The 23,339-nt window shown below is 41.3% G+C and overlaps 2 protein-coding genes and 1 long non-coding RNA gene across 5 annotated transcripts; 2 read left to right on the forward strand and 1 right to left on the reverse strand.

Moving 5' to 3' along the window:
• The first annotated feature begins 5,644 nt into the window (after positions 1 to 5,644).
• Positions 5,645 to 12,612, forward strand: LOC110014043 (interferon-induced protein with tetratricopeptide repeats 1-like). Of its 2 annotated transcripts, none has more exons than XM_023954421.1 (3): positions 5,645 to 5,940; positions 6,472 to 6,556; positions 8,864 to 12,612. In XM_023954421.1, exons 2-3 carry the CDS (start codon positions 6,552 to 6,554, stop codon positions 10,173 to 10,175), a joined length of 1,317 nt encoding a protein of 438 aa, XP_023810189.1. In that variant the 5' UTR covers positions 5,645 to 5,940; positions 6,472 to 6,551; the 3' UTR covers positions 10,176 to 12,612. The 2 variants fall into 2 exon arrangements, with proteins under 2 accessions (XP_023810189.1, XP_023810190.1); XM_023954422.1 differs by having other exon boundaries at positions 8,867 to 12,612.
• Positions 12,613 to 13,055: 443 nt separating this feature from the next.
• Positions 13,056 to 16,114, forward strand: LOC101155085 (interferon-induced protein with tetratricopeptide repeats 1B-like). 2 transcript variants are annotated; one of them, XM_023954419.1, is made up of 2 exons: positions 13,056 to 13,331; positions 14,187 to 16,114. In XM_023954419.1, exons 1-2 carry the CDS (start codon positions 13,327 to 13,329, stop codon positions 15,496 to 15,498), a joined length of 1,317 nt encoding a protein of 438 aa, XP_023810187.1. In that variant the 5' UTR covers positions 13,056 to 13,326; the 3' UTR covers positions 15,499 to 16,114. The 2 variants fall into 2 exon arrangements, with proteins under 2 accessions (XP_023810187.1, XP_023810188.1); XM_023954420.1 differs by having other exon boundaries at positions 13,063 to 13,331; positions 14,190 to 16,114.
• Positions 16,115 to 17,398: 1,284 nt separating this feature from the next.
• LOC105358159 lies at positions 17,399 to 17,998 on the reverse strand. The gene is made up of 3 exons (XR_002289200.2): positions 17,810 to 17,998; positions 17,694 to 17,720; positions 17,399 to 17,604 (listed from the first exon to the last, which is right to left on the reverse strand). It is a non-coding gene; the product is annotated as an uncharacterized LOC105358159 (long non-coding RNA).
• Positions 17,999 to 23,339: the final 5,341 nt, after the last annotated feature.

Consider the following 23,339-nt stretch of genomic DNA (forward strand, 5'->3'; position numbering starts at 1 on the left):
ACTAACAGCTGCTAATTCACTGCCTATTCCTTACATAGGTTACGTGGAGTTAGATGTGAAGACTATGGGATTAACTGTTACAGAGTGTGGATTTTTGGTAGTGAGGGATCCTGATAAGCAGCAGGTGAGGATGCAGAACAGCGGTTTAGTTTCAGATAGGGTCAGCACAATGACAAATGAAACCCAGCAGCCGGATAAAAATAATCCTCCACTGCTTATAGGGATGAATGTGATAAAGAGATGCAAAGAGTTGTCTATTGCCAGTTTGGACTCCACACTTGGAGGCCAGTTAGATTCAGCTTGGAAAGAAACGCTGCAAAAGTTGCAAATGGATGATGGGGCAGAAAAAGTTTCTGCAGCTAGGGTGGCAAGTAAAAATGCCACCCATGTGCCAGCAGCTTCGGTAGCCACCGTGTATGCTAAAAGGGGCACAAAACACTCTCATGGGCTGCTGTTGCTTGAGCCAACGAACACACCCATGCCCAGTGGCCTGATTGTGATCCCTACCTTGGTGGACGTTGCTAAACGTGTGTTTCCTGTACAAGTGGTGAACCTCTCTGAAGAGGACTTATGGTTATCACCGAAAACTAGACTGGGGATCCTTTCCAAAGTGGAGTGTGTTGAACCAGCAGCTGAGGTGTCTTTCAATCGCATCTCTGCAGATCATGAGGAAGTAACGATAGAACAGAAAGAGGCTAGTGTTTCGGAAGATGCACCACATCTGTTATTGGATCACCTGAAAATTGGTGGCACCACGGAACAGCAGACCAGGCTGGCAAAACTTATTTCTCAGTACACTGATGTGTTCGCGTTGAGTGATGAGGACCTTGGCTATGCTGACAGGATACAACATGAAATTCACTTAACCGATGATGTCCCAGTTACTCAGCCCTACAGGCGGGTACCACCCACTCAGTACAAGGAGGTCAAAGATCATATTGCACAACTTTTAAGGAAGGGGGTAATCCAAGAAAGTACCAGTGCTTATGCGTCCCCGATTGTACTAGTGCGAAAAGCAGACAACAGCTTGAGACTGTGTGTGGATTACAGACGCCTCAATGCCAAAACCCGACGCGATGCCTTTCCATTGCCTCGGATCGATGAGTGCTTTGATGCTTTGCACGGGGCAAAATTTTTCTCAACCATCGATCTCGCTAGTGGCTATCATCAGGTTGCAGTACATGAGAATGACAGGCACAAAACAGCCTTTATAACACCTTTTGGGCTATTTGAGTACACTAGACTGCCTTTTGGAGTCTGCAATGGGCCAGCAACTTTTCAACGACTCATGCAGGCTACTATGAGTGACTTAGTGTTCCAGATCCTGCTTGTGTACTTGGATGACATTTTGGTCTACTCACCAACGTTCGATGGGCATTTGACTCGGTTACAGACTGTGTTTCAGAGGCTCAGGGAAACAGGATTAAAGGTGAAGGTGGAAAAATGTAATTTCCTCCAATCAAGCGTGCGGTTTCTGGGCCACCAGATTTCCGCTGATGGAATAGGCACAGATCCAGATAAGGTGGCGGCGGTTAAGCAATGGCCAGTTCCAGCTTCCGTTAAAGAGTTGAGATCATTTTTGGGCTTTTGCAGTTACTACCGCCGGTTTTTGCAGGGTTTTTCGCAACTGGCAGGTCCCTTACATGATGCGGTCAATACCTGCCTGAATCAGAGTAACATGTCTAGGTCGAAAAATCTGTTTAAAAGTGTTTGGACTGCAGAATGTCAAGATTCCTTTGAGGAGCTTAAAGAGAGACTGACCAGTGCCCCTCTACTTGGGTATGCTAACTTTTCCCTCCCATTTATCTTGGAGACAGACGCCAGCAGTTTAGGACTAGGAGCAGTCCTCTATCAGATTCAAGATGGGGAGAAGCATGTTATAGCATATGCCAGTAGGAGACTGAGAGGTGCAGAGAAGAATGATCGGAATTACAGCAGCATGAAGCTTGAGCTTCTCGCTTTAAAGTGGGCTGTATCTGAAAAGTTCAGAGGTTATCTTTTGGGGGCCAAATTTACTGTGATGACAGACAATAATCCCCTGTGTCATCTCGACTCAGCAAGGTTGGGCGCCGTTGAACAGCGCTGGATAGCACAGTTGGCCCCGTTTGACTTTGACGTTCGTTATCGCCCTGGGAGATGTAACGCAGCAGCAGATGCACTGTCTAGGCAGCCGTTAGCAGGGGAGCCGGAAACAAATGGTGACGAGGAGTTTGATGGATGTATATCCATTTGCAACATGATTCAGAGAGGCACATCCCTTGACCCAGATTTAGTGTGTGAAGGTATCAAGTGCTGTCAGGTTAGAGAGATGCGGGCTACAGCTGCTGAGCAGGTTGTTGAGAACAAAGATCTTCAAGGTAACACGCCAACTCTGCCAGGTTACTCAAAAGAGGAGTTGAGGCAGTTTCAACAAACAGACCCAACCATTAAGTCCTTTTGTCAGTTTTGGGATCAGAAGACAAAACCCACTTATCAGCAAAGGAGGAGTTTAGCTAAACCCGTCATCTCCCTGCTCAGACAGTGGTCAAGAATTATAGATGTAGATGGATTGTTATATCGTGTTATTGAGGATGATCACAAACTTGAGTGTCAACAACTTCTTTTGCCCGAATGTTTGAAAGACTCAGTACTTGAAAGTGTGCATAATCAGATGGGTCATCAAGGAATAGAGCGCACGCAGAACCTTTTGAAACAGAGGTGTTTCTGGGTTGGGATGTATGAAAATGTCGAGCGGTGGGTGAAACAGTGTGAAAGATATATACTCACCAAACTGCCACAACCTCACATACGTACCCCTATGAAACATTTTCTTGCTACACGCCCTCTTGAGGTAGTTGCAGTGGATTTTACGTTGTTGGAGCCAGCTTCCGATGGTCGAGAGAATGTGTTGGTTGTAACTGATGTTTTCACCAAATTTACACAGGCGTTTCCAACACGAGATCAAAAAGCTGATACCACTGCGAAGGTCTTGCTCAGAGAGTGGTTTATGAAGTATGGGGTACCTGAGAGGTTACATTCCGATCAGGGAAGGAACTTTGAGAGTGAGGTCATTCAGGAACTGTGTAAATTGTATGGAGTTAAGAAAACGCGCACCACACCCCATCATCCCCAGGGTAATGCCCAGTGTGAGCGTTTTAATAGGACTCTGCATGACCTCCTGCGCACGCTCCCACCAGAGAAAAAACGTAGGTGGCCTGAGTATTTGCCAGAGTTGATTTATGCCTACAATGTAACTCCACACGCCACCACGGGGTACTCACCGTACTATCTCCTGTATGGGGTACATCCACACCTCCCTGTAGATGCGTTGTTAAATCAAGATCAGGTGGTAGATAGAAAACATGACTGGTTGGTGGTTCATCAGGAACGTCTGCATGAGGCCCATAACAGAACTAGGCAGTATTCTGAACAAAAAGCTGCAGAACGGCTTGAACTGGAGAAGAGCAAAGTTTACTGTCCTCCTGTGGAAATAGGTCAATTAGTTTATCTCCGTCAGTGGCCCCAGGGTAGAAACAAAATTCAGGATGCCTGGAGTTCAGTGATTTACCGGGTCCTGGATGTGCAAGACAGCACACACACTGTGGAGCCATTGGAGGGTGGTCCCATCAAAAGGGTCCATCGAGTAAACCTAAGACCCTGTCCAGGCCCAGTTCCAGCACCAAGGAAATTGAAAAAGGACACTTCCACTTCTACTATAGCTGCTCCTGTGGAAGTTCGTAAAGAGAATCTGGAGTCAGACCCAGATTATGTACTGTTGGAGGAAACAACTTATCCACATTTGGACCAAGAACTGAACACAGACACTGATGGTGTTCCTGATTGCCAGGTCTTGGAGTCCTGGAGCACTGGTGGAACGGTTGATGGTGGAACACCTCTCCCAGGTTCAGAACTAAAGGACATTGTGACAAACAGCATGTCTGGAAGAGATGCTGAGACCGAGGTGCCGGTTCCCGCCCCTCGCCGGAGTCAGAGAGCAACCGCGGGATTACATTCAAATCCACATCATCTCCCCAGATCAACCTGTAATGCTATTTCTTTAAGTCCTGATGTATTGTCACAGCTGTTGATCAATGTGGGTACAGCATTCTTCAGAGAAGCAATGAATGAAGGAAAGTGTGTAAATTAGGTCACCGAGGGCGGTGCCTGGAAAGCAGGGGAGAATGTAGCCAGGAGGAGAAGGTGTAGGTACAGGGTTGTGCCACTAGAGGGCGCTTCCTGGGTTTTCAGTGAACAGTTCAGTGAGGAGGTGGTGTGTTCTGGGGACCGTTATTTGACAGTTGTTTGACGGTTGTTTTGATCTGCGGATTAAAGGCGCTTGAAACCTGGCGTGAAGAGTCGTTAAGAGGGTAAACAAACATAAAAAGGTAAAAAAAGAAGTTGTGTTTACTGTAATTGTTGTAAAAGTATTCTGTTTTAAGAAATTTGATGAAATTAGTAATTTGATTTGTACAATTGTCGCTGCATTTTACGTGTGTTTTACAGCAGTGCTCGACGGAGCCAATGTTGTGACTGGTGATCAACTTTGCTGTCATTCCTGTTACAGTTCGGGCCACAGAGCACCTGCTGTAGTTATTCTTGTGTACTCTTTTTCTTAAATTTGATCTTTTTCTCCATTTTTGTTTTGTTTACACTTGTTTTCTTTCGTGATTTTGGAAGATCGGAAAGTGACTGGCTAAAAGAAGCATCTAGATGGCATAATAGATCCACATTTTGTTTTTGTTTTTTTATCTTCCTGATTACCATTTTTTTTTAAATCTGAAATCCTGAGTTACATTTTTGTTTTGGAATAAAGAACCCAAAGACAGTTTTGTGTCCTGTGCAGGCTTGAATTCGCCAGGCTACATATGTATATATATATATATTTATATGTCTGATGTGAATTTTCAAAAAAAGACAGAAATAAAATGATGTATCATATTATTTAAGAGTCTGCTCTCAAAGTAACTGCCCTGGTCACTGTGTAGCTCATTGGGGACTCCACACCGCGTGAATGTCCCCTCCTCCAGGTAGCGGACCAGACAACCACAACAGCGAAGTACCTGGAGAAGGGGATGTTCACGCGGTTAGGACTCCGCAATGAGCTCCACAGTGACCCAGGCAGGTACTTTGAGAGCAGACTCTTCGCAGGGGAGTGCAAACACCTGCGAGAGAAGATGACCCGGACTACACCACTTCATCCACAGAGCGATGGTTTGGTGGAGCGCTTCAACGTACATTGGCTACCTAGCTTGCTAGTGACCAGTACACATCAGAAAGACTGGGACCAACATCTACCCCTGGTCCTGTGGGCATATTGCACCCAATGCAGGAGTCCAGTCAGTGCACACCCGCACTCTTTTTACAGATTTGTCACCATGGGACAAAAACACCTAATATTATAAAAATACTATTTGAAATTCCACATCAGATCTGTCTGAAACTTATTTTGTGATTTTGTGACATAACCTGATAACCAGGTGGGATAGTAGAAGTGAGAAGTGAAAACACTGTGTGTGTGTGTTTGTGTGTGTGCGCGTGACTGTGTGTGTGTGTGTGTGTGTGTGCGCGCGTGTGTATTCACAGTTCTTACACTTTGCTATTACTTTAAAAATAAGTCCCTCTTGCTGTTACCGCAATGTATGTAAATAAGCGGCACACCGTTTTTGAGGGAGGGCTCACTTGACAGCCGTTCGACGAGAGAGGGCTGGCTTGACAACATTGTCCTTTCTTTCGTTTCAGCAGAGTTAAGTTTCGATTCTGGAAAATAGAGAAACGTTTAGTCGAGTCCGCATGACCGAGACGAAGAGAGACCTCTTTCACTTTGCGGTGAGGCGGATGCTCTATAAACCGAGGAGCTGCGCCACAGATAAGGGTGGTGAGGGAAAGAAGAGTTCCAGTGACATGCTGTGAGGCAAGTGGGGCAGAGCCTCACCTGTCATAATTCTGATAAAATACAAAAAGGTAAATTGAGTAAATATTATTTTCCACTGATCTGTGTTAAATATGAATTTTCAGTCAAATCAACACGTTTTCCAGTTTCTGAAATCGCCGAATTTTTTGAGTGTTGCGCGATTACAGACGGAGCGGAAACTCCTGGTGAGGCATGCCTCACCAGCAGGGGGCAGACGTGAGCTGACAGCTGCTTTGTAGCTACACTGGTGCCGTAGAAACAGATTAAGGATGTCATTCTTCATTTAGAGGGGGTCATTCATATTTCCAAAATGTAAATAAAATCATTTATTTATGATAATTTTCACAGACAATTTGATAACTGATTAAAGCACCAGAATTTGAAGTTGAAAAATTACCATAAATAAACACATCTGTATACTTTCATTTGTTTACAGTATATATTAATAATTTATACACAATATCTATAAAAGAAATATTCTCTGTAGGACAAATATGTTCTTGTGTGTATTTTATAAGCTGATAACTGCCATTGGATGAATGGTGAAATATTTAGTTCTTTCATTGTAAATCTGACTCCAGAGGATTCAGTGCCTCACCAGCCATTGACCCCACCGCACGTCACTGAAGGGTTCATATCTACAGAAGACAGGAAGATCGTCATGAGGTATGTGATTTTTATGTTATTTTATTTTATATTAGTTTTGTTTTTTAATTTTCTAATTTTATGTTAAGGATGATGTTATTTACACGTATTTACGTACGACCAGCACAAAAAATAATTGAATGGAAATGGAAATTCATGTTGGCCAAACATGCAGCCAAGATGCGCATTGCTGCATTGCACGCACATATTTAAAGTGCGTCCAAGCTCCAAGGCTTAATGTTGTTGTTGGCAGCACATATTTAAAGTTAACATAAAGTTAAAGTCTGATTAGTTGTCAAGCGCCTTGTTGTATAAATTGTGTTGATCCATCACCTGGAGGAGCGAGGAGCAGCAGAAATAGCCGCACTTAGGTACCAATTGGACAGTGGCTTAAAATGACAACCTCCCAAAGTCTTCATATAGGAAATTTGACACTTTGCTGACATAATTACTGGCCATTCTCTTAAGGTTACGAAATGTTTCTTAAAAACATCTATCATGAGCTGTTTCTCTGATGGATTCATTCCTGATCCCACAGTATCTGTCCTGGTCACTCCCAGAGAAAGCCTCAACATCTTCATCTCTGCTACCTCCAGCTCTACTTCCTGTCTCTTTCTCAGTGTCTCTAAACCAGGGGTCGGGAACCTATGGCTCGCGAGCCATATATGGCTCTTTTGATGGTCACATGTGGCTCGCAGACAAATCTTTAATTGTACTTTTTTTTTTTTTTTCATTAGACCAGTCCTTCTCGGGCGCGATGCGATGCCAGAGACGCGCAGTAGTAGCGGTGCTTAGAGAGAGAAATCTGCGCCAGCACTAGTATAAGTTTACAATTGTCTATTAATTCACAGAGTTTGTACCACCCGGAAACCTGTGAATTGCCGTGCCTAAAACTGCGCGCTCCAGTGTCTGAGAAAGAGCGCACAGTTTTGCGGGGACGGGATGTGTGAGGAAGAAAGCAGAGGGTGGGGGTGAGGGGTTGTGGGGACCGGCAGCAGGTGAATCGCGCAGGGATTGTAATAACGTAAAACCCACTGCCTGTCACTCACTGCAGCGCGTGAGTGTGTGTTTGGCTCCAGGTCTGCATGTGAGCAGTCTTTCTCACATCTACAGAACATTCAGACCAACCTAAGATCACTCTTAAAGTCTCAACGCCTGTATGAAGCAGAAACTCACCACGTATCAACCAGACTAGACAATCAGCAAAACCACCACGAGAAATACTCATCATTTATTAGCAACAGCATAACAATGTTATTAAAAAGAATCCACAGACTTATTGTACTTTAAAAATGTTGAAATTACATCAAATACACACATTCATTTGTATATTTAGTTTTAAACATATTGTCGCGGACTGAGTTGGGCTGGGTGGCTGGTGGGCCGCGTTATAAGTTCTGGAGTTCATTGAAGCAAAGATCTGATTGGCCCTCAGTTCTGTCGCTCAGCCTGTTGTTAGGTAATTTGGACCAATGGGGTTCAGGTTTGGGCCAAATAAGGGAAATGGGAGGGCTGGAGCAGGAGCAGGGGAATATAAAGTTGGGAGAAGCGCTCTCGTCTCAGCGGGAGAGATTGAGGAGTTGCTGAATTAATTGTACGGCGTTTGTTGCGGTCTACAGTAACCAGAATAAAGAACCTTAAGAGAGGTTAAGTCTCCGTGCCTCAGTGTGTGAAAGGGACACTACATTATTGTATGGCTCTTTCGAAATTACATTTAAAAATATGTGGCGTTTATGGCTCTCTTGGCCAAAAAGGTTCCCGACCCCTGCTCTAAACCAACAACATGACTGCTGTCACCATAGCAGCAGGTTGGAATGTTGTGGAGGAAGATTTCAGATTTGGAATGTGCAGTAGAAGAGCTAGAACATTTTATATGAGGGGGGACAGAAGACTTTGGAAGGATGGTAAAAAGTACAGTGGAAGACCATTATAAATGAAAGGATCAAATATACATATTTCAAACAGTTTCATTGTTGTAATATTATATTTTCTGTAATATTAAACAGCAGTTCTTTTAGCAGATGTCCTATTTCTAATGCTTGAAGATGCTTTACAGGTCATTCTTTTTAATATGATACTAGTACTGACTCAAAAGTGTGTGTGTTGGGGGGCTTTTTACTGGGGGGCAGCTGTCCCCCCCCCCCTTGCCCCATGTAGTCCCACCCCTGGCTATGTGACAAAGGAGTGTCAAAGGGAATGCAATGACAGGTGTGGAAGATTATGATAAGGCATTAGTCAAAATACAAAAAGTTCTCAAAGTAATCGTTTCTGTTTCTGTGACGTGTCTGAACAGTTCTCTTTGTCTTATTGGTGTCTGTTCTTGTCCAGCAGTTCTTCTCAGACTCTCTCCAAACTGGAGGCCCTGGAGTGTCACTTCACCTGGGTCAAGGATACCACCAGATCACAGCTGTTGCACAGGAGGGTCCAGCTTGAGGACATTGGGACAGATGAGGGAAACTTTTGGTTGACTTCCATTTACAACTTGTGGGGGTTTGTCCTCTACGAGCTCGGCTCTAGCAAAGAAGCCCATAAGTACTTCAGAAAGGCCACAGAAACCTTACAGCGGCTGAGGAAGGAAGATGAGGGTCCCTGGCTGATGGTGAACTATGGAAATCTAGCCTGGCTGCACCATCATCTAGGAGAAGAGGCAGAGAGTCAAGATTACTTGTCAAAGGTTGAAGCTCTCAAAAGTAAATTCCCATCTCCATCCCAGGATGAGCTCCACCCAGAGATCTACGCTGAGAAAGCCTGGACTCTGATGAAGTTTGGTAGAGATAATCAGCGTTTAGCTGCAGATTACTTTCAGAGATCCTTCAAGATGCAGCCAGACATGGTGCAGTGGCAGTCCAGCCGTGTGATTGCACTGGCCAGTGCTGCTAAGCACAGTGACACAGGCCTAAGTGGTGACCTAATGCAGGAAATTAGAACAGCCCGAGAGCAGGATCCAGAGAATCTGTACGTGGCTGCTGTGGAGCTTAAGGAAAGAGGCAAAAAAGGAGAATCAGTGAAAAATGAGGCGGAGACGCTGGGTCAGAAGATCCTTCTGCAGCCTGTCAGCAGCTACAGTGGCCTTAAACCCCTCCTGAGGCTGCACAGGGAGCTGGGCTCGCTGGATAAGGCCATCGTTCTGACAGAGGAGGCCTTGGAGAAGCATCCTGATGAGCGCTACCTGAAGAGATGCGCTGCACTCTGCTACAAATGGAAAGTCCTCAGGGGCAGGGGTAATCAAGCAGACCAACGTACGATTAAGAGAGCCATAAAGCTGCATGAGGAGGTCGTTGATCTCTATCCAGACTCGTCATTGGTGAAGAAGATTGACCTGGCATATGTTCAGGCAAAGTCGAGTCATGGCCGCACAATAGCATACCAGATGTTCCAAGACCTGCTCGCAAGGAGAGACCTGGATTCTGAAGACAAACAGCTGCTATACTACAACTATGCCAGATACCTCAACTTCGAGCGTCAGGACAGGAACAAGTCTGTTCGGTACTACATGAAGTCAGCAGAAATTCCAAACAGGAGTTTCTATGGGAAACTAAGCGTCAAAATGCTCCAGAAAATATGTGAGAGAGGAAGGAGCAGGATGTGCCCAAAAATCAGGGAGTTTCTGGAAAACCTGCCAGATGATGATTCTGAATGAGGTTTTACCAACATAGGGTTCATATCTAAACCTCTGAAGATGCTTTACCTTTTCATTTATGTGGGGGATTATAGGTATTTCTATTATTTTAGTTACATTTGGTTGAGATGTAGAAATGTATCACACTGAAGATGTATAAAACAGGAATTTAAAGTTTATTCTAAGTGAAATTCGTGTACCGTAAATTTGCTGAAATTTTGCGTTATTTTTCCTTAATAGCACATTGACTCTAAGCTAACTTTTACCACACATGAAGCAGATGATTAAAACTGGTTTTTATCATCTTAGAAATCTGGCTAGGGTCAATATGGAGATATTAATGCATGATTTTATTGATTATTGTAGCATTGGGTCATCTCCGACTTTGTTGGCTGGTGTGAAAATAACCACCTGCTGCTAAACACCAGCAAGAAGAAGGAGCTGGTCCTGGACTTCAGGAGGTCCTCTACACAACAGTCACCGGTGAACATCCAGGGTTTAGACATTGAGGTTGTTGACACTTTTAAATACCTGGGTGTTCACCTGAACAACAGACTGGACTGTCCCAACAACACGGATGCTCTGTACAGGTGGGGTCAGAGTCGCCTTCACCTGCTGAAGAGACTGAGGTCGTTTGGCGTGTGTAGAAAGCTGCTGAGGACCTTTTATGACACTGTGGTGACCTCAGTGGTCCTTTATGGAGTTGTGTGCTGGGCGGGGAGCAGTGCAGGCAGAGACTTGAAGAGGCTTAACAAACTGGTTAAGAAGGCCTCTGTCCTGGGCTGCACACTTGAGTCCATTGAGGAGGTGGCAGTCAGGAGGATGTTTGCTAAGCTAACATCCTTCATGGATAACCCGTCCCACATCTGACTGTCTATGCAGCATCACAGACAGAAAGGTTCCAAATATTAACATTTATAAAGACAAATGTTTTCTGTGCTTAGCCTCTCTCCCAAATGTTTCTTTTAGTTCCATTTTTCATTGTTGATTGATTTGACTGTTTAGTGTAGAGTTACTGTAGAATAACTTTTCAACTCACATGATTGAATTCTTCATAAATATTTACCAACAAAACTTTATTCTGATCATTTGAATTTCTTCAATTCTTATATAGACAGTATGTGGCTTTGATTATTTTCTTACGCGCTACCCAAAAGAATGAATTGTTTTGAAGTCCCACTACAATAATATTTTTATCTACTTTCAGGTGTTTTTTTATTATGCTTATGCAGTTTAATAACTATAAAAAATAAGAACTATTGTTTGTTATGACGGTTTCAGCAGAGCAGCAGTAGTTCATTAAAAGTTCTTTGCAGAGTTGTGAGCGGGACTATTGCTATGGTGTAGGCCCACCCCTACTTCCCATCATCCACCAGTATACACTCGCTCCTATTAGCTTACAGCCCCTCACACGCCCAACCTAACATTGCCAGTGAAAACAAAAATGGCAAGCAATATTGAAGCTTTCCAGCCGTACAGACGTCTGTAAGTGGATTGATCAGAGCAGGGAGCTGGTGGTCCATCCAGAATATCTTCCACATCCCACAGGTTCTTTTTGAATGAATGAATGAAAAATGTATTAATCCCAACAAGGAGAAACTCCGTTCCAGTACATCTCGATGAAGGTCAGACAAACAGCAACACAGGACACACATCGAGAGGCTACTGAGGTTTTTTTTTTTTTTTTTTTTTTTTTAAAAACACATTATGTCCCCCCTTAATTCACCAAAATTTGAATAAAGCTAAACTCAGGTATGCTATTTAAGCTTACTATGTCCATCATCAGAAAAAGGCATGTTAAAAACACCAGAAATGCAATTTTCATTATCTTTAATGGTCATCTTTCATTCATCTGTAATGGTCCTGCACTTTAAAAGATCAATAAAATTTAGTTGCAAGATCTTCTGTATGTTAAGGTTCTGTATGTAGCTCGGTGCTACACCCAGGAGTCAATTCATGCGAAGATATAATAAGACTATTGACCACAACTGTACTCTCTGTAAACAACACTCAGAAACAGTCACCTGTTTTGGAATTGTAATATCACTGTACATTTTTGGAAACAATGTACACGTTTTATAAATCAAAAATGTGACTTAATTTCACAGGAAATTTGAATAAATCATATTTGGCCTACACGAAAAGAACACAAAATCAAGCATAAAATTGACAATTAATCTAACTATAATTTTTGGTACGTTTCGTATTCACAGATCAAAATTTTCTTCATCACAACCATTTTTCCCTGTAATTAGAATCTTATTTACATTTTATTTCTAATAACTTAAACATAAAGGCCATATGTATTTATGAAAACTGTCTTTGAACATTTTTAATGTATAGTAATAGGTTTTGTAATATTTCTTTGTAAAACATTGCATTCTCATTGTTATGACTATTGTTGTCATGCGCATTTGTTCTATACGTTTTGAACAATAAAGTCTTATACAAAAAAGTTGCAAGTTGAATAAAGTTGTTTTTCATTCCTCATATCAAGTAATGTTCACTTAAACATAATTAAAAATTGGAGTAAAGCAAAACAGGGATGGTTAAATTGCTTTAAAAATATATATATATTTAAAAGATCAAATGTAACAAATACATTAAAAAAGGGGTTAATGCAAATAGACACCCAGGTTAGCCGAAGATACATAACCTCTGTCTGTAATAGTAAAACCTGTCCAACATAAAACGCCTTCAGTTCTCGTGTGTTCGTTCAGTTGTTGGACAGAACAGGTCAAAAAAAAAAAGAAAGAAAAAGAGAAAAGAAAAAAACCAGGAATGGGGTTATGTAAATTCACTTCCTCCCATTCCATTTCAAACAATTAAACTCTTTTTGACAAACTTATCACTAAATAGCCTCATTCTGTCAGGTTCTGTGTGCTTTAGAGTTAATGTATCTAATTTTTGTTTAGATTGCTTTGAACAAAGCTTTTCCAAGTTCAAATCCAACACTGTCCTTTCTTTGGAATCAGCAGAGTTAAGTTTCGATTCTGGAAAATAGAGAAACGTTCAGTCGAGTCTGCATGATGAGCAAGACGTAGCGGGATCTCTTTCACTTCGCAGTGAGGCGGACGTGCATATAAAAAAGTGCGTAAAGAGGAGCTGCGCCACAGATAAGAACGGTGAGAGGAAAGAAGAGTTCATATCTACAGAAGACTGAAAGATCGTCATGAGGTACGCGATTTTTATGTTTTTTATTTTAGATTTTTCATTTTATGTTTAGGCTGATGTTATTTGGACGTATTTACGTGCAAACAGCACTACAAATGATGTAAATTCCTGTTGGCCAAACATGCAGCCAAGGTGTGTGTGACCGAATGCCCGCTTACATTTGCACCCCAAATGAAGACTGGATTTGATAGGTTAAAAATATACAATTGCAAACTTGACAAAAGTTCCACAAAACAGAAGGTTAAAATAAACTCAGACAGTTGGACACTGGTGTCAAGCCAGCCCTCTCTCGTCGAATGGCTGTCAAGTGAGCCCTCTCTCAAACACGGTGTGCCGCTTCTTTTTTTTAAGATTCCAGGTGTGGAATGTGCAGTAGAAGAGCAAGAACATTTTATATGAGGGGGGGGACAGAAGACTTTGGAAGGATGGCAAAAAGTAGAGTTGAAGACCATTCTAAATGAAAGATCAAATATACATATTTCAAACAGTGTCATTGTTGTAATATTATATTTGTTGTAATATTAAACAGCAGTTCTTTTAGCAGATGTCCTATTTCTAATGATTGAAGATGCTTTACTGGTCATTATTTTTATTATTTAACAATAATGATACTAGTACTGACTCAAAAAGTGTGGGAGGCTAAGCTTTTTGCTGGGGGGCAGCTCTCCCCGCCTTTTCCCATGTAGCCCCGCCCCTGGGTATGTGACAAAGGAGTGTCAAAGGGAATGCAAAGACTGGTGTGGAAAATTATGATAAGGCATTAGTCAAAATACAAAAAGTTCTCAAAGTAATCTTTTCTGTTTCTGTGAAGGTGTCTGAACAGTTCTCTTTGTCTTATTGGTGTCTGTTCTTGTCCAGCAGTTCTTCTCAGACTCTGTCCAAACTGGAGGCCCTGGAGTGTCACTTCACCTGGGTCAAGGAAACCACCAGATCACATCTGTTACACAAGAGGGTCCAGCTTGAGGACATTGGGACAGATGAGGGAAATTTTTGGTTGGGTTCCATTTACAACTTGTGGGGGTTTGTCCTCTATGAGCTGGGCTCTAGCAAAGAAGCCCATAAGTACTTCAGAAAGGCCACAGAAACCTTACAGCGGCTGAGGAAGGAAGATGAGGGTCCCTGGCTGATGGTGAACTATGGAAATCTAGCCTGGCTGCACCATCATCTTGGAGAAGAGGCAAAGAGTCAAGATTACTTGTCAAAGGTTGAAGCTCTCAAAAGTAAATTCCCATCTCCGTCCCAGGATGAGCTCCACCCAGAGATCTACGCCGAGAAAGCCTGGACTCTGATGAAGTTTGGTAAAAAAAACAAGCTGCTAGCTGCAGATTACTTTCAGAGATCCTTCAAGATGCAGCCAGACATGGTGCAGTGGCAGTCCAGCCGTGTGATTGCACTGGCCAGTGCTGCTAAGCACTGGGACACAGACCTGAGTGATGACGTCTTGCAGGAAATTAGAACAGCCCGAGAGCAGGATCCAGAGAATCTGTACGTGGCTGCTGTGGAGCTTAAGGTAAGAGGCAGAAAAGGAGAATCAGATAAAGATGAGGCAGAGACGCTGGGTCAGAAGATCCTTCTGCAGCCTGTCAGCAGCTACAGTGGCCTGAAGCCCCTCCTGAGGCTGCACAGGGAGCTGGGCTCGCTGGATAAGGCCATCGTTCTGACTGAGGAGGCCTTGGAGCGGCATCCTGATGAGCGCTACCTGAAGAGATGTGCTGCACTCTGCTACAAATGGAAAGTCCTCAGGTTCACAGCTGATCGAGCAGACCAACGTACGATTGAGAGAGCCATAAAGCTGAATGAGGAGGTCGTTGATCTCTATCCAGACACGTCATTTGTGAAGAAGATGGACCTGGCATATGTTCAGGCAAAGTCGAGTCATGGCCGCACAATAGCATACCAGATGTTCCAAGACCTGCTCGCAAGGAGAGACCTGGATTCCGGAGACAAACAGCTGCTATACTACAACTACGCCAGATACCTCAACTTTGAGCGTCAGGACAGGAACAAGTCTGTTCAGTACTACATGAAGTCGGCAGAAATTCCAAACAGGAGTTTCTATGGGAAGCTAAGCGTCAAAATGCTACAGAAAATATGTGAGAGAGGAAGGAGCAGGATGTGCCCAGAAATCAGGGAGTTTCTGGAAAACCTGCCAGATGATGATTCTGAATGACGTTTTACCAACATAGGGTTCATATCTAAACCTGAGATGCAAACGCATGCTTTCATTGATTATTGTAACACTCTGCTAGCTGGCTTTCCAAAAAAACAACATTACGAACCTTCAGCTTCTCTTTTATATTTTTTTACTTTTATTTTAAATTTTTTTATTTCCAGAGCTTTCTCAGTTGGATCCTCCCCCTTTGGGTCGGCTGCTGTTCATCAGCTGCAGCTCTATATGGGGACCTGCATCTCCACCTTACTGTGGTGATGCTGGTTCTCCGCCTGTGGTGCTGCATCTGGCTGTCTATCCAGCATCACAGAAAGGGAGATTCCAAATATTAACATTTACACCAACAAATGTTTTCCATTCTCAGCCTCTTTCTCAAATGTTTGTCTCCATCATTTAAGGGGGTGGGAGGCATGAATCGGATTAGGGGTTCTGTGGGGGTCGGGGGCTTTATTTTTATTTTGTTGTGCTTGTTTAATGTGTGTTCTGGTGTAAAGCACTTTGTGTTATGTTCTATATGAAAGTGCTATATAAAGACTGGTTTGAATGTTTAGTGTATTGATCCTGTAGAATAAAACTTCAGCACTTCCTTAATAAACATTTTACCAATAAAACTTTATTCTGATCATTTGAATTTCTTAAACTCTTATATAGGCAGTGTGTGGGTTTGATTTTTTTCTTACAGGCTTCACAAAAAAATGAATTGTTTTGAAGTCCTACTCCAATCATCTTTTGATCTATTTTCAAGTGTTCCTGTGTTTTTTTAAATTATGATTATGCATCCATCCATCCATCCATCTTCCTCCGCTTATCCGGGACCGGGTCGCGGGGGCAGCAGACTGAGCAGAGATGCCCAGACTTCCCTCACCCCAGCCACTTCCTCCAGCTCCTCTGGGGGGACCCCGAGGCGTTCCCAGGCCAGCCGAGAGACGTAGTCTCTCCAGCGTGTCCTGGGTCTTCCCCGGGGCCTCCGCCCAGTGGGACATGCCCGGAACACCTCTCCAGGGAGGCGTCCAGGGGGCATCCGGACTAGATGCCCGAGCCACCCCAGCTGGCTCCTTTCGATGTGGAGGATAAGCGGTTCTACTCCGAGCTCCCCGCAGGTGGCCGAGCTTCTCACCCTATCGCTAAGGGAGCGCCCAGCCACCCTACGGAGGAAGCTCATTTCAGCCGCTTGTATTCGGGACCTCGTTCTTTCGGTCATGACCCATAGCTCATGACCATAGGTGAGTACTGGAACGTAGATCGACCGGTAAATTGAGATTATGCATCTTTTAGCCAAAACATTTAGCCAAAAAAATGCATGTAAAAATACCAAAAATGCAATTTTCATCAATATGGGTCATGGTCCAGCACTTTGATAGATCAATAAAATGTAGTTGCAAGCTATGCTATAACTTCTTTTCCTTGAACAAAGTAAAAATAATTGGTTAATATAGGATTAAAATTTTGTAGATTTGTTTTAACCTTCTTTCTACGAAAAGCGTCCAACATAAGATGACCACATAAGAGTATAAATCCAAAAAGATGGAGATCTTTAATTGAAAAACAAACATATGAACAAAGACTTCATGACTTTTCTGAAATTTATCATAAGTGACTGTTTTTATTTACTGTCACAACAGAAAGCGGTAAATGTGTCACATATCGGGGATCCAAAATCTCAGCAGAACCAAACTTTAGAGCAGATTTAAGACGACAGTTGAGACATTTAAAGGATAAAAAAGACAAAATAAAAGGAATTCAGTTGTTTCCTTTTCGACTCTTCTTGTGGCTCTTTTTTGAACTCCTACCAGATGAAAGGAGGCAAAAGTTTTTAGTTTATTAGCGATCATAGTTTTATGGGACAATCCTTCAAAGAAAAAGGTTCACAATCAGAAATCCACAGCAGCGGCTTTCGCCTCTCAGGAGACTTGCTGTGGGGACGGTGTTTGTGGCTCCGGTGATGACCTGCTGACAATAACAATTAATTAATAAAATATATTAAAAGAAATCACAGTTTTACTTCAGAAACACTTTTTGTTGTTGTCGTGAAGTGTAATATAGGTTGATCAAAGGATTATCTTCTCCAGAACGCCACATAACGGGAGGTCTCTCCGAGGTGATGGGCTGTTCAACCAAATAAGGAAAAAATAAATAATAGCAAAGTATAAATCAATAAAAAAAAGCAATTTTAACTCAATCCAGTAAAGCCTTACCTTTGCTTCTTTGGAGATCTGCTCCTGCTGTAACACAAAAAAAGTTGGTTTTGGTAGTTTGTAAAAAAGAAAGCAAATATATGTATGAATGACATAAGATCTGAAAAAACACCCACCATCTGGGTGAGCGGCTGCGTCTGTCGTTGTCACGGTAACTCCACCTGTGAGGTTCGGGGGAGTGCAGTCGCTCTGGCTGTGGGCGCCAAAAACAAACGCCGAGTGCTCCACAGTCAAAGCAGCCAACCAGGAAACTCTGGAGATCTACATGCTGCCCTCTTCTGACTAGCTACAGAAATACTGGTTTAATTTTCTAGCAGGACTTGGCTCCAGCACACAATATTAAATGTACCAAAAGCTGTATTTGTTTTTATAAAGTCTCAAGAGGTCATTGAAAACTGTTGCCACGAAATAAACCTGCTCCTACTTCCCATCATCCATCTGTTTACACTTACGCAGAAAACAAAGACGTACATTAGTGTATTTGTCTGCACGTGGATTCATCAGAATGGAGCAGAGCAAGGAGTTTGTGGGTGAATATAGAAACTTCTACTTCACATATACAAACTTTATACAGCTGCATTTTTTTTCCTCCTGATTTACATTGATTTGAACAGAGACATACTCAGAAATAGAATTTTAAGCTTAATTATCTTTGTATTTCTCCTCCATCATTACAAAAAAGCCACAGAAATGTGTTAAAAACACATTTGTAGCCATTTTTATGAGCCTGAGCAGTCCCTTCAAACTGTTTAGCCCCGACCCCTGTGCCCACTGCCAGAAACAGTAAATTATCTGCTGTGATCATTTAGATTTGATACAAAATCTGAATACACAGATTAATATTATTAGTCCAAATCAACACCAGTTACTAAACCATTTAACTAACACTAGATTGTTTTAAATCTACCTTTAGGCAGGTGTTGACACCATAAATTATGGGTTTACCAAGTGCGCACTAAGTCACACAACCATCCTGAATAATAATAATATTAATAATAACAACAATAATAATAATAATAATAATAATAATAATACATAATTATTTTTAATACACCTTTGATCAAATATAACCTCAAAGTGCTACAACAGATTTAAAAAATGAAAACTCAATAGATATTAGCACACAGTAATTCAAAACTAACTTAAAATTATAAAAATAACACTTAACAAGCTCAAAAATAAAACCATCAGCTATAATAGGCTTTTTAAAACTGAAATGTCTTTAAAATAGTTTTAAAAGAGTCCAGGGTCTGTGATGTTCCGACATGAACAGGAAGGGAGTTCCAAAGTCATGGTGCACCAAAACAAAATGCTTGAAGAAGAAAGCTGCCTGATGAACGGAGGGTACGGGTATGTGTCTGGGGTGAGGAGTTCCTGGAGGTATGGTGGTGTCTGACCGGCCACGTGTTTGTAAGTGATGAGGAGAAGTTTATATTCAATCCGGGATGAATAGGAAGCCACTGCAACAATTTCAGGATGGGGGTGATGTGCTGATATTTCCTGAATCCTTTTAGGATTCTGGCTGCACTGTTTTGGATGAATTGAAGTGTTTTTAAAGGATATACACAAGACCTCATTCCACCACCTACGAAAAATCTCCAAACTCTGGCCCCTTTTATCACTTTATCCTCGAGGAAGATAAACAGTGATGACCTGACTGTTGAATGTGAACTGGGATATTGAGGAGGAATGAATCTGGTAATAATTTAAATCTCTATTTCAGGAAGAAATGATGAATTTGGTTTGGGTGGCCAGTATAGAAGCATTGTTATGGAATATGGGGGCTTCCATTTAAAGGCTAAGCATTCAACGGAGGCAAAGTCAGGCATGGTAGTGGAGAAAGTAGTTAGATCAGCCCGATTACTAACGGCTAAACCACCCCCATGTCCAGAACTGCAGGCTTTCTCCATGTAGCTGTAACTCTCCTCATCCATGATCAAAATATGATCATATTTAAAGGAGTTTTATTTGAAAAAGATTGTGCATTTAATAATTCCGTTTTGGCATAAGACAGATCTGATGGTTGCTGTCGCTGTAAACTCCGTAGCACAGTGTAGTCCACTCCATGTTCTCTGTTCCACCCAGAGCTTCTTGGAGAGGGGAGGGAGAGGGTGCGCCAGTGATCTGATGACGTGGTAAGGGTGAAACATGTAAGGCCAGGATAGAATAAAGTTCATACGTGCCTTGTTTCAGCAAAATGTCATTTCTGTTCCCTCTGCTGTCTTCTATTGGAGAAAATTTATTCCTGACTTGCCCTGGAAAAATATTTGGACCCTGCATCAGAAATTATCAATAACAAGATGAGAGATGTCTCCTACAAACTTTTACTTGGAATGTATCCCACTAATCAATACATGCTAAGATATAATAAGACAATTGACCACAGCTGTACTCTCTGTAAACACCCAGAAACAGTCACCTGTTTTGGAATTGTAATATTACAAAAAAATTTGTACACGTTTTATAAATCACAAATGTGGCTCACAATTTCAGATGAAATTTGAAAATATCATATTTGTACGGTGGCCCTGAAGTGCAAACCATTCAACAAATCGCTCGATACAAAAACATTTTTAAGATCACAGCAACAATTTAAAAAGCGTATTACATTTTAGAAAACAAAACAAAATTTCAGAAACCAAAACATAAAAAAGAAAAAAGAAAAAAAAGAAAAAAAGATTTCAGAAAACAAAATTAATTTCCAGAAAAAAAAAGAAATATTACAAAATGAAAACATTTCAGAAAAAAAATTAATTTCCAGAAAACAAAATGAAATAAAAAAAATGAAAAACATTTCAGAAAAAAAATGAAATATTAAAAAATGAAAAACATTTCAGAACACAGAATGAATTTCCAGAAAACAAAACGAAATCTTCAAAAATGAAAAACATTTCCAAACCGGAAGAAGCAGGTACTATGGGACAACGCTGATTGGATGATGATGTTTGTCAATCATTTGAACTGAAAAGTATTTTAAATGAAGCGACGACGGATTTTATCGTCCAAACAACAATGTACCATGATAATTCCCGTATTTCCCATTTACATATTAAATCAAAAATGCAGCAAACAGATAATGAAGGTTTAAAATATTTTTTGAATATTTCGTCTGAAGCAGAACGGTCACCCGGAAGTAGTTTGTGTGGATGACGTCCGTTCTGCAGGTAAACAAAGAAATGGACGGTAAAACGTTAACATAAACTTTAATCTTTGAATATTTAGCGGATGTGATGACAGAACGCACCCAGAAATATCAACACCAACCAGGTTTACAAATGTTTCAAAATGTCGTGAGAGGATTCTGTCTAAAGCAGCTGCGAAGAAACGGGTGTTAAAGACGGCGCACATCAGGAAATGCAGTCCCGCCATCCACAGATAAGGTATGGAGGCACATTTGTTTGATCTAATAAATGTAGCGTTAAACGTGATTTCTAGGTGGGTGTTTACAGACAGATCCAAGATCCTTCAGTCATACGTTAATGACAGGTTACCTCATCAGCTGGAGAGGGGGGGGGTCACGTGGGCAGGATTCTCAGACAGGTGTACCAGCGGCATAAATCAGCAAAGCTGTCAGGTAAACTGCAGCAGTTTGTGTGTCAGAATAACATTTATGAATGCTTCTTATTCACACTATTAAGATCTGTGACTTTAGAGTGTGTCAGTGCACAGAAACATGACAGTAAATGACTGGATGTGCACATCATCAGACACGTCCAGGTGTGTAACTAACGGTGGCAAAGTCTGTAGTGTAAAATAAATCTTTAAAAAAAAACGTTTTAGTCTTTCAGGCAGAGGAGGAATACCAAAGTGTTTTAGAATGTATTTTTTATAAGACTGAAATAATGTATTTTATTCTGAGTTTGGTGTTTTGACCCCTCCCTAATGAATTTCGGGTTTAACCCATTTTCTCCTCATTTTGATGAACTCAACTTTTTCCTGAATGAAAGATGAACGGCAGCCGATGTTTTTCTGTCAGGGATTTTTAATTTATTAATTTATCTCTGTCAGGGATTTCAATGGAGCTGGAGTCCAGTGCAGAGGAAGCTGCAAGCATGTACGAGCAGGAACTGGGGTCTCTTACCTGTGCGTCTTCCTCTGGATGTGATGCTGAGCAGCAATGTGGACAAAACTTCCCTGACATGACTCTTTTTGATATAGTTGTTAAGCACAAACAGACTTTTCCCAGATGCATTTTTTCCTCTAATAAATGTGACTGACAGGTACGCTGAGTAAATGCTGATTGTAAGCGCAACATTTGATTGACTGCATGAAGAAGCCCATAAAGGAAAATCCACAACAGTTTCTTTGTTTCTGTTACTGAATAACGTATTCATGTTAAGTTTTCAATAAATATACTGCATTGCTATGAAACAAATTTGTTTATTTTCATATCCATTATTACAATCCTCACGTCAGCGTTCAGTTTTTTCATTGACAAAAAAACATTTCTAAACAACAGCTTTGAAAATCAAACATCATCTTTGTTAATAAAGCTTTAAAACCTAAAATGGTAAACATGGAAAAACTCCTAAATGAAGCAAGTCTAATATGAACATTTTAAACTGGAGTTTTGCTTAAGGGAACATTAAGTTGTTTGGAGTTGTACAAGTGTTTGATGCGATTCCTCAGATGTGATTTCCAGATCATCAGCCCGACGCTAAAGCCAGGAATTGTGCTTCGTTTTTCACTCTCCACTGCATCATTTACAACTAATCAGGCTTATGCAGCAGGTTAAAGACGTTTTTTAAAGGACCTGCAATTTAAAAAAAAATAGATATTAAGGTTAAATAATATTTATTGATTACTTTGCACATAAATCATGGTGACTTGCCTGTACACTGCACAATGATATGAATGACTTTAGTCTTTTTGTATTCCCATGTAGAGCTGCCATCTGTTCTTCTGCAGCACAAACCTTTCTGGAACTTCGCTTTGAGAAACTTCACCTGCAGAAATATCACATGTTAATTCAATTAAGTATTTTATAAACTGTAAAGTTCATTCTTAAGTTTCAGTATGGTACACATATACTATATGTGTATATGCATGGTTCTAAAATATACAATGCACTTAAATATTATTTCCCATAAGAACTTGTTTACTGATTTCAGTCTTAAAGTCGATTTTTAGCAACACTGATGCCATATAATTACTGTAATTACTGTATAAATCACAGAATCAGGCTGGCTCGGAGCTTTTTCTCTCATGTTGTCACCGAAAACGGGAACGGCTATCATGTAAAGACGGTTCGTCTCCTTCGGGTTCTTTTTGCGCATGCGCAAGATAAAAAGAAATTATCTTTTCAAAGCAGCACTTTAACATCCTAAAATTAGCATCCTTAGAGACATGTGACTGACAAAAGAAAAGATCACAGAATTGATTCTTACCTAAAGATGATTGACAGCGTGAACCTCGCAGCCGTAGACATTAGCGCACAGCGTTCAAAGTAAAAGTGCTCACAAACTACTTCCGGGTGACCGTGTGTCAGGCGAAATGTTAAAAAAATAATTTTAAAGTTCATTAACAGTTTGCTGCATTTTTTATTTGATATATAAATGGGAAATACGTGGATTATTATAGTACATTGTTGTTTGGACGATAAAATCCGTCATCGCTTCATTTAAAATACTTTTCAGTTCAAATGAT

The sequence above is a fragment of the Oryzias latipes genome, chromosome 4 (genome assembly GCF_002234675.1).
Source record: "Oryzias latipes chromosome 4, ASM223467v1".
NCBI lineage: Eukaryota > Metazoa > Chordata > Actinopteri > Beloniformes > Adrianichthyidae > Oryzias > Oryzias latipes.